Consider the following 12,497-nt stretch of genomic DNA (forward strand, 5'->3'; position numbering starts at 1 on the left):
TTTAGTTTTTTCTTAAGTCTACTTAAAAAAAAAACTAAATGACATATATATATATTTTTTAATCTCTTAGAATAAGTTCTTGTTTTAAATTGTTTTTAAAAATTTTAAAAACTTAAACCCTATAATTTTACATTTATACCCTTAATAAATTTAAATGTTAAAACCGGTAAGCAGAAGTAATATAAATTGGACAATAACAGAGCATCTCCTAACCTTAAAAGCCTAAACACAAAATCACACCTTAAGCATGAATTAAAACCCAATCCAGTTAAAAAAAATAACAAGTTATAAGTACATATTATAAAATCACATAAAAGGCTTAATTAAGATTAATAAGTATGATAATAATGCATGGGAATTTAAGAACTTGTTCAATGAACTACTTAGCAAAATGAGGAGGGATGTCGGCAGGGAAAAAAAGAAGAAGCACAATATGAGTTTATATTAGTTGAGTAGACATGTGTGATTTTTAGGACAGACATGGAAAACAAATAATAAATTAGGGATATTTTTTTATATTAGAATCTAGTTGGCTTATTCATATTTTTACATTCAATAAAAAACTAAAAAAAATTATCTTATTTTATTCTCATAAATTATAAAAACAAACAGCTCTAATTGATGGAAAAGTCTTAGGTGCTTCTAAAGTACTCCTTTTTCATTCAGTGTTTTACCACGTGTATGATCAAACCAATTATGATAATATGCCCATGTGACAAACACTAAACAAAGAAGATGCAGTGCTCCAAGAACATCAAAGACCGTCTTCTAATTGACTTAATTAATTAAATTACTTTAAGCCATTAATTATATAAAAAAACAAACACGCATCTTAGGTAGATAATCTTTCTTCAAATAATCTTTCTTAAAATCTTTTTAATTGGTGATCTGCACTGTATATTGTTTGGGAGAAATACGTCGACGAGACCAGGCATGATGAGCAGATATCTGATGACAGAGTTCTGCGAACCGGTGTGTCCCGTAAGAGCCTGGTATCCTGGGGAGCAGGAGCAGAAATACCCTGCTCATCCACGAGCACGTCAGCCGCGAGTCCAATCTCCTGTAAGAAGCATAAAGCCATTCCTGCTGTATTCCTGCTAAGGGTTGATTCGAGGAGACCCGGTCAACGACAGTTGGCGAGGCATGCTCTCCAGCCCGAGAATCTAGGCACGAAGGCCACGCAACCACCCATGACTACAGAAATGGGGAATCCACATTCGAGAGGTGGGAGGATAACAGACGTAGACTGCGGAAAACTGAGATTCAGAGGAAGCCTATAAAAAGGTAGTCAACGAAAGTAAAAGGGTTAGCAATTTTGATTCTAAAAGAGAGAAGACAACCTAACAGCCATAAGATTTGTGGCAAGCGTTCCCCGAACCTTCATATCTGACTTGAGCGTCGGAGGGTTTGCGCCGGGAAAACAACCGGCGTACTCTGACCTGTCTGTGTGCGCGGGAACCTCTGGAGAAGAAGCTTTACGAGGAGAGATCCTGGTCGTGGTGAAGTTGATCGAGCAGAGACCCTGGTCGTAGAACGAGAAGAACCAGAATCTCGCATCAACATATATGTTTCATGCATGACGTGCTTTACAACTTCAGATACAAATGACATGTCGTATATGTATATGAAATAACTGTGACATCCTAGAACTTTTACTTCGGAGTAACGAAACTATAAAACTTTTGGGTTTACTTCGATCAGGGGAAACCTCCACCTCCGATCAATATACATATAATTTGTAATCAACAAATCAAGTCCCCTGTATTCATTTATTTCTCCCAGTCCTAATACTTAATAAAATTAGGCCAAGTGTGTTCATCCAATTTCAAGTACCCACAACAAAACATGATAATACAAACGAACTCCCAATTGCATTATCGATATCATACACATGCGCAGTACTCTAAAACAAATTAAAATAGCATACATATACAATATCTATAGACTACAGTCAAATCAGTTTCATCTAATTTGGAGAAAATCATATTCCATCTTCTTACCTTGAATTCAAGACAATTATCAATGTGAGAAACCAAATCTTAAATCTGTACTTTATTTATTACTGAATTTTTCAATAAATGGCTTGTATTTTTACAGTGAAGAAGAAGAAGTCAATCAAAAGGTTTAGCAATAATCTACCTGAAGATTTGCTGGCGGAGATTCGTGCCTTGCAACCTGTAGTCTCACTGTTGCATTCCGAATGTCTACAAAGGTCATGGTATTCTCTCATTGCAAATTCAAGTTTCATATTTAAGCAACTCCGCAACCAGATACGTTTCAGCAGCTTGTGTTCTTCTCTTGCGGCCCCGGCTTTACTGTTCCTAGAGTGGATAAAGTTGTCCTGTACTTCCTTTCTTTTGATAACAAAAGAAGAAATCTCACACGGTCAAGATCATGTTCCCGTTGTTGAAAAGATCATTGATCTTACTTTTTATAAGATCACCAGATTTCCTCAACTAGTAATTGTGGGTCATTGCCACGGCATTACATGTCTCGCGTTGCCTTCTGGTGAAGTCATTTTAGCTTTCGCAGCTATGAGGGAATTCAGAGAACTCACTGTACCCCTACACTGTCCTTTTTAATGGTTGCGTATTTGTATTGGCTGTGGTTATGCTACCAAATCCAATGATTACAAAGTCGTCTGCGTACTGTTCATCCCAGATTATGCTGACCCTGCTTGTCCTCCTATCAAGGCCGAGGTGCACACCTTGAATACAGATAGCTAGAAACTAGAAAGTAGTAGTTAACGATATTGACTTTTTAGGATGCGGGGCTAAGTTTCATAAGCATTTCGAACGTTTATACTTCAGGGGAGCTTGTTATTGGATGGTATCTTATGTTCCCAATGAGTCTGAGGATTTCATCCTTTCGTTTGACATGTGTGATGAGGTCTTTCGATAGTTGCCGGTGCCAATTCTCTCCTCTAAGATTGTTCAATCAACTTCGAGGCTTATGGTGTTTAATGATTCTCTTTCCTTCATTTTGCATAACACCGAAAGAAGATCCTGGGAGTTGTGGGTCCTGGATGAATTTGATGCCAATAGAATTTGGACAAAGATATTAACGATTAGACCCTGTGACAGTTTTCAAAGGCCATAAGCATTTTAGAAAAGTGAGGACCTTATCGCGAAAGACAGTCGTGGAATAGTATGGTGCTGCAACCTTGGTACCCAAGAGATTAAAGCTCTTTGATCCCGTTTGTATTCATTTTCAATATGGTTCTGCTGTAAGCTACATGAGCAAGCGAGTTTCAGTCAGAGGAGGAAATAAGATTTGACATAGGAGATTATAAGTTGACAAATTAAGGAAACTATATGTGCCTCTATCGGAGTCTCTAACCGCATATTTATTACCAGAAGCTAAGTCAGATAAGTGTAACAAATTTGGGCTAAGTTTTGGATTGCTTTTCTCATCATCTGATAAACGATTGTAGTTTTGTCAATCTATTACTCTTCTTGAGCACCTTGATGCTTTTAACGCCTTTATGTTTATGCAGATTCGGATGGGATCATGCAATTTTCTGACTTGAAATTTTTGCTTGTGCTGGTAATGAGACTAAATTCCAAGTTTCCTTATTGCCTCTACTGAATTAATTATTCATGGGTCTGAAACTTGGAACTTTGAAAAGAACATGGAGTCTTAAATCTTTAATTCCTTGAATCACTTTGTTTATCCTTTAAACTCAACAGAAATTATTGCTTCTACTGAATTAATTACTCATAAGTCTGAAACTTGAACTTGAAAAAAAGAATATGGAGTCTTTACGTCTTTAATTCCTTTTATCACTGTGTTTATCCTTAAAACTCAACGGAAATTTTTAATTCTAATATAAAAAAAAATAGTTAATATCATAATTTGTAAAATTGCTCCATTGATTCCATTAAATAATTGATGAATCGCCTCATTTGGAATTTATGTTAATACTTGTCATTATTGATGTCTTATGCTATTGGATAAATTTATGCAATTGCGGCAATACGTGAGAGAGTCAATATGATGAGTGCATATGATTCGTCAGTTTAAAACTTCAATATTTAGCCAACAACTCTTCGATTGAATTAGGTTGGCACCCTTTCCTTTTATTAATGAGGTGGAGGTTCGAATCTTTCAAAATCATGAAAGTAAAATTCAAAAAGAAAAAATGATCTCTGCTGATTCATGTGACATGCATTTTATAAACCTCACTGCGTTATTATATTGTCCAATTAACAATTAAATCAATCTTCAATTGAAAATGCAAGTGAGATTTGATCCTTATAATATAATAAAACAAATTTTTAATGCAAAACTATTAACATCATAACAAATAAGTTTGGAAATACTGTGGTCATTGCATATTAATTTTGGTCATTTACTTGTCAATGATGAATTTGCTCAATTTGGATAATGATAATTTTAGACATTCCGATGTTTAAATCTTAATTTTAGTCAAAATATCATATGTTATCAATTAATTGAATAATGAAATTTATAATTAATAAAATTATTTAATTATTATTCAATAAATAATATCGAATTAATTATGACTCAAATTAAAAGTTAAGTATTCGGATATTACTCTTCTGATAAAGTAATTTCTCTCTCTACGCTATGTACATAAACTTTGCCGGCAACACCAATTTCTTCCAGTGGATTTCCAATGCAAAATTAAAATGTTTTGGTTGTACTGTCACCATGACCTCTACTGGTTCGATTATGAAACAATATACAGTTGGTCTTGCATGCAAGTTGAATCATTATTAATTAGTGTCAGTGGACTTAATTAATAAATTATTCTAATTAAATAATACAGTAGTCCAAATCGTGTATAGGAGTCCGTCACCCAAAATCCAGATAAAATCGCAAGTGTTGCTCGCCATATACATCGTTTTCAATCCCCATGTCAAGTAGTCTATTTTTGGGATTAATCATGTTGCACATTAATGAGATCATTCCCAAGAAGTTTCATTTTTGACTAAGGATGAATACAACAACATTTAAAAAATCTATTTAAATAAGATATTACTTCACATTTAAAGAATCATATCAGTAATAATAATTTCAAAAAAAAATTAAATAAGATTATGCTCAACTCTCTCCTTCTTCAAATTATATTATATTATATTTTATATTATTATTATTATTGAAAAGAAACAAGTATATAAGTATACTATTGAACGTTATAGAGAAGTTAAATTTGGTGAGAAAAGATTGAGTAGTTAAATTTGTACAGTAGTTAAATTTACTGACTATGATTAAGTAGTTAGGGAAAATGTCATAAGCACCCATAATAATTGTACAAAGTATTCATTTAAATTAAAATTACAATTGGCCATATGTGACCACTGGAGTTCCCTCATAAATTATAATACTACGTAAAGGGAAGGTAAATAAAATATTTTCATATATAAAAATCAAATAACGTTTGGCTGTATGTGTCCATTGCAATATATATGTTAGAATATTTCAAAAAGATAATTAAATGGTTCCAAAAAATTATGGCTTTCTTGTTGAAGTGGGTAGTAACTTCATTGTTGCATTGACTATTAACTTCGTATCCGACATTATGTCAGCTAATTTTTCTCCATAATTTATAATTTATTATTAAATTAATTTAATCATTAAGGGTATATATCATTTTGCTTGATTTACATTTTTAAAATATTTAAATTATATGGCTAACTTCAAGACCAAGGTAGGATAATACAATGATATAAAAAGTTAGCACCTTTTTAATTGCAGGGAAGTTTAATTAGACCTATTTTAAAACATGAGAGGAGTTTCGTTCAATTTTTCTAAAGAATATGGATAATTATCATTTTTTCTTTTTATTTACTCTTCCATTTGCCACATTTGTAAGTATTTGAAAATAAAATTAGACGTCTTTTGGTAATACTCTAAGTTATCTCTTTTGGAAGAGAGGAAAAAAAAGATATTTTTATTTCAATTTTCAAACACCCAAAGATAAGAGTATGGGTATCTAATTAAACTAGTGAATTTTGTCCTTTTGTAGATAAAGATAAGAGTATCAATATACTAATTAGAAAAAAAAAAGAACATTAAAGTACTATAATGTTCACCAAGATTAACCTACTATAAAGCCTTAATTTCTCTATTGAAATAGACGTGATTCATAGATATTAAGATGATCTACATATTTATTTCTAAAGGTGTAGTGACTAACTTATTATTTCTCAAATGATAGGAGTCTAATTGTTTATTTGGACAAACATTTGCTCATGAGTATCTTCTAATAAATAAATACATGCATACATACATACATACATATATATATATACATATATACATATATATATACATATATATACATATATATACATATATACATATATATACATATATACATATATATACATATATACATATATATACATATATACATATATATACATATATACATATATATACATATATACATATATATACATATATACATATATATACATATATACATATATATACATATATACATATATATACATATATACATATATATATATATATATATATATATGGAGGAATGGGCTTAATATATTATCCCAGTACTGGAACTGGGGCCCGCACCCTTGTGGTGACTCCTGTAAGGCCGATGTGGGGTCACGATGTCGTGGCATAACGTGGAGACGTTACCTAGTTTGGTCCGGGTGGTGCTTAAGTATAAAGTAGCGCCTTCTCCTAACAACTTAAGCTTTTAGGGCGAGTGGTAAGCGCCTTAAGTGGTATCAGAGCCAGCCAGGGTTCGAAACTCGGGGGGGAGGAATGGGCTTAATATATTATCCCAGTACTGGAACTGGGGCCCGCACCCTTGTGGTGACTCCTGTAAGGCCGATGTGGGGTCACGATGTCGTGGCATAACGTGGAGACGTTACCTGGTTTGGTCCGGGTGGTGCTTAAGTATAAAGTAGCGCCTTCTTCTAACAGCTTAAGCTTTTAGGGCGAGTGGTAAGCGCCTTAAGTGGTATATATATATATGTCATTCTCTAGTAAGTTAATCTTCTCTTTGTTAAAGTGAATATGCTAGTAAAAAAAACACACAAATTTCAATATACAAACAGTTAAAAAAAAATACAGTTTTCAATGTACTGAAATATGTATTTTCTTATATTTTAGTGATACCCTTACTTTAATAAAATGAAGTTGTCCTCACTAGAAAATGATTATATATAGAACTCTTCTCTTAGGTACCCTCACTTTATTAAAGTGAGGATGCATACTAATATATATATATATATATATATTCTTGGTTTGATTTTGTAATGTCATTTGCATATTCATGTCATCTATTTAGTGATAGTAGAGAAAGACCACATAACTAATTAGTTATCAAAAGTAAACAATGCTTGAAGGCTTGAACTTCCTTGATTACCTTCCTTGATTAATTAGGTACAGTCTCATATTAATTCCTCAGAAGTCAATCGAATATTATCGTTATTATCAGAAACGCTACCTCCATTTATACCAATTACATTAATGAGCCTCTCAGAAGACATTTGTTACCCACAAAATTTCTGTTGGAAGTTGAGTTTATGGATAAATAGTCATCACTATATTTCCCAACCAACTATAAATTAGAAATTAATTTCATGGTCCGTTGTCTTTTAACTCCTTTTGCAAAATAAATGGCGATAGGACTGAGAGAATGGAATGGCACAACAACTCCCATTGCCAAGTGCCAACTACACAATACAACACAGTTGATATGATCGCTCCATTCCCTGTCATTCAACTACATCGTCCCTGAAATGATCATTGTGTAAAATTCTGAAAATGGACCCTAATTAACTGACTAGTTAAAATTTTAACTTGTAGTTTTTACAGCACTATTTGTTTTTTTTTTTTTTTTTTTGCAATTGATTAGTTTTACTTTTTATCATTAGGCTTGAAACCACTGCGTAGACTACTCTAGTTTCTGCATTAATCATGGACAGATCAAATAATTGAATAAACTATTCAAAGCTTGCAGGGTTTTTTTTTCCCCCTTAAATCAAATGGATAGTGTAACGTAAAGCTTAAGAAAGATCTCTACCTAATTAACTTCACGATCACTCAATAAATTATCAGTTTCTCTCTTTAGATTTCTCTAATCATTACATTAATATCGTTTATCATAAGTTAAAAGTTTGCTTGCTTTCTCTTTTGGGTGGGTGAAAAATCTAAATCAAATTCTTCAACGGCTGGGAAGTGCTATACCGCATGATTGGGCCCTCCCCCCCACACCTTTTCGGTCAGAGAAGCCACCATGGCAGAATATCGAACAATTATTTTATTATATGATAAATATTAAGGTTTTCTTCTATTTGTTATTATATTTTTAAAGAGCCTATTTTGAAAATTAGTATTTGTGTTTTAAATTAAAAATATATGACAGAATATCGAACAATTATTTTAAATTTATTAAAAAGAGGGAGTTAAATGGGTCAATTTGGATATCACAATAATACTAACGAATGGATTCAAATTTATATTTTTTTGACTCAAATAAATTAATAGATGAGTTCAAATATATAATTTAATACGATACTGCTCAACACGACCTATTGTTAGACCTAATTCCTACCAACCTGATCAAGCTTGGCTTAAAACTAGAAACCTCGAAGCTTTACAAAGCACCGTAACAAAATCATTTTTCTCGCAAAAAAAAAAAAAATTGACAGAATCATTTATGTTTGTCAAAAATTTCAGTTGCTCTTCTGTTGAAGTAAAGCCCACTGCCTTTGAGTAAGGATGACAAAATCTTTCATGGGTTTAGGGCTTCACCCCAAATGGAGTGGATTTTGAATAATTTGTGGGGAATAGAGTGGGGAATGGGGGAAAAATAATTCTCAAATTCTTAATGGGGTGTGGTTTGGTTTTGTACTCCCCACCCCAATCCCCATTATATATAAATATTTTTCTAACTTTTATTTTATCAATTACAATGTTAGTTAATTAATTTTCTTTTTATTTTTACTTAACATAAATGGACTATAATTAAAAGAAAACCTTATAATATAATTTTTATTCAACCTAAAACATTTTTATATTTTCTTTTCTCTCCTAAAATATTGCTATCTTAAAACATTTTTCAATTTTGATATCATTTCAAGATATTATTTCAAACATTTGGAAATTTTTAAAAAATAATTTAAATACTTTATAATATGATAATGATTTTATTTAAGTCTTTAATTTTTAATTTATTGAAATTACGTATCTGTATCTATTATAAAAAAAATAAATGAGGAATGGAGTGAGGATGAGGAAATCATTCCCCGTGTAGAGATTCCCCATTCCCACCCCACTAGGATTAGGTAGCGTTTACATTTTGGACTGGAGTATGAATCTTGAGGAGTGGGAATCCTAGGATTAGGAGTGTAGTGTGGGAGTGAGAGTAGGTTGTTTACTTACATTGGAATGAGAGAATGAAATTGAAACCAGAATCCAATTCATGTGTTTACATTATCTTGGATTGAGAGTAAATAATTTTAAATTATAATTTTACCCTTATTTAAAGAATTATAATTTATAATTAAAAAATTAATAAAAAATATATTTAAAAAATAAAATCAATATTTTATTATGTTTGTAAATTAATAATAATTATTAATATTCTTAATTATGTAAATCATAATTTTTTAATTAATTTAAATTTAAATTATGTGAATAAAAATTATTAATAATAGCAACACTAATGAAACATTATTATTGATAATATAGTACAAAATTAATATTTTCTTAGAATAAACTATTTATTATTATTAATTAAATAAATAATTAATATTTATTAAAATTAATGTTTAATATTATTATTTTTAATGAATTTAATTCATAAAATAAAATAATAGTATTATTTAAATAAATATAATATTTATTTATTTTTATTTTATTAAATTTAATAAAATAAATATGTTTATAATTATTATTTTTAATAAATATGATATTATTTATTTTATTAAATATTATTTATTTATTTTAATTATGAGGGTAAAAAGGAAAGAGGGGGGGAGTGGATTCCCACTCCCACCTCCCCCCATGGGAGTGGGAATCCCACTCCCCACTCCAAAATTAGGTGGGATCCACGGAGTGGGAATCCCACTCCCCTCTTAAAAATTGTAAGTAAACACTGGAGTTGGAGGAATCCACACTCCACACTCACACTCCATAAAATAAACACAGCATAAATTTATTGGGGAATGAAATGGAAAATGAAGGTGAATTTTTTAATGGGGTGGAGAATGAGATAGGTCTCCCCACCCCCACCCCATTGTCATCCCTACCTTTGAGTCACATTATTCATGGTCAATAACTTATGTATTAAGATATAATCATCTCCTAATATTATACCATACTTTCACTTTTTTCAATTAACTTTACTTAGATGACACTTAACATTTTAAGAATTGACGCGCATAATTCTTTTCCTTGTTTTTTTTTTCCCATCGCTTTTGGGATATCAAATATACCGTTAAGACTTTTCTTTTCTTTGTTTTTTTTCTTTTGTCTGATAGAGAGGTTGGTTTCACAAAAAGAAGAGATGAAAGAACCGCACACACAATAATAATTCAAACGGTTCAAAGTAAGGAAGATATTTATTTTGTCCATTCTTAATTATAAGATTAGGGTCTACTTGACAATTCTCTTCAAAATTTGATTATTTTTCCTTTTGTATATATATTTTTTATGTACTATCGATTACCAATGCCAAGTTTTAATTGCAATAGTCAAACCGAAATTCCCACCAGAATTGGATTGGATTATCGTTTTGATCTCTCATTAATGAATGCGATAAGCATGATGATAATATAATCAATATTCCGAAATTTGTCAACTCAATCAAAATCAAGACCCTACACCAATTAATTAATTAATTAATACTTAGACACTAAATTAAAAACACTTGTTTGCAACTAACTTGAAACTCACACTGGGAATTAAAGAAATGAACTAACAAATTAAAATATCAAACAAAAAACAGACAGCGCAAAACAAAACAATGAGTAAAAATAATTTGTTATTATTACAACACAAAATAAAAAATATTGTTTATGTGGTCAGTCTGCTCTTTCGGCTCTTTAAATACCTCTCTTCCTCTTCCCTTTAAGCTCACACAATAACTTTATTCTATAACTTATAAATAAAAATAATGGAGGCGAGGCCGCCGGTGATAGCAAAGAAGCTAGGCAGAATGGTACGTGTAATTTTGTTCATGATACAGAAGGGTATCACCAAGAGCAAGTTCATAGGGAAGGCTCTAAACGACGCCGTGCTCTACGACTACGGCGCCATCACTTGCCGGTCACATGACATGCACGCCTCTTTCGTCTGTCCTCGAGAGTACGAGTTTAGCTGCAGTAACAGTCCGGCTTATCAACCGTACGTCATCCCCAGCCTCCACGTCAGCAGGCGCAAAATCCTTCACCACGCTAAGGACAACAAACGCCAGGCTGCTTCTGCTGCAGTGGCCGGCTGTTACCGTGAGGATGATGACGTGGCCGCGTCGGATGTCGACGTGGCAGAGGCGTCGCCGTTGGTGGGTCCAGTGAGGCGTGGGGTGAGGGTAACGGACTCGCCGTTCCCGTTGAGGGATGATGACAAGGACTGCCACGTGGACAAGGAGGCTGAGGAGTTCATTAAGAAGTTTTACCAGCAGCTGAGGCTGCAGAAATGGAACGCGGCCCGGGAAGCTGCGGCCACCCTCTACGGCTGACGTGGCAATATCCCCCCCCCGTCTACTGTACATATTTATGAAACAATTTTCTTATTTTCCGTTCAGTTGATTTTTCGTTTTTAGTTTTTCAATTTTACACCGAATTTCTCAATATCAAGTGGCAATAGTTAATGACTCGAGAGTAAAAGGGAACCCGGTGGCTGGAACTTCTTGTTTGTTACAAATTAAAAATGTGCAGATATTTACGCATATATTTTAAAAACAACTGACACATGATACTAAAAATAGGAGCCGCCTATGTTGCAACAGTTGCAACATACCACTACTTTTGTCATTTTGTAATTTAACCATTGGATCCAAGGGCAAGAATGGTAAAAGCAAATCCAACGGCAGGGTGTATTTATTTTGGTTTTTTTCATTGCAATCCCTCTTATGTTTTGAAATGCCAGGAAAAAATATAATAATAATTATTTTATTTATTAGATTAGTTGTTAAATGATATGAATAAGGAATAAGTATGAAATTTAAGAGGACTTTTATTATTGATATTAGGCAATTACAATGCATGATTTAATACTCGTTTATTTATTCCACAAATTCATAAATATTTCATAATTTATTAATTATTACTATCATTTCTAGATCTACTCTCATTATTTAAATTTATTAATAATTATTTTTATATTAATTATTAATATATAAATATAATATAATATAATATATTTTTAATATTATAATTATCATAGTAAAAATAAAAATATAATTTAAATATATTTAATGTTTCAATTAAGACAAAAGTTAGCACACTGTAGTGAATTATATAATTGGCTACAATCTAACTTTTAAAACT

At 31.8% G+C, this 12,497-nt stretch overlaps 1 protein-coding gene across 1 annotated transcript; it reads left to right on the forward strand.

Annotated features, from left to right (window-relative positions):
• Positions 1-11,036: 11,036 nt before the first annotated feature.
• On the forward strand, positions 11,037-11,826 carry LOC102627839 (hypothetical protein). Its single transcript, XM_006475956.4, has one exon. It carries the CDS (start codon positions 11,123-11,125, stop codon positions 11,684-11,686), a length of 564 nt encoding a protein of 187 aa, XP_006476019.1. The 5' UTR covers positions 11,037-11,122; the 3' UTR covers positions 11,687-11,826.
• Positions 11,827-12,497: the final 671 nt, after the last annotated feature.

This window comes from Citrus sinensis, chromosome 1 (genome assembly GCF_022201045.2).
Source record: "Citrus sinensis cultivar Valencia sweet orange chromosome 1, DVS_A1.0, whole genome shotgun sequence".
Classification (NCBI taxonomy): Eukaryota; Viridiplantae; Streptophyta; class Magnoliopsida; order Sapindales; family Rutaceae; genus Citrus; species Citrus sinensis.

What these genes read in the sequence shown, in the direction of transcription:
- LOC102627839 (XM_006475956.4), top strand. Translation starts at nt 11,123, where the DNA reads ATGGAGGCGAGGCCGCCGGTGATAGCAAAGAAGCTAGGCAGAATGGTA.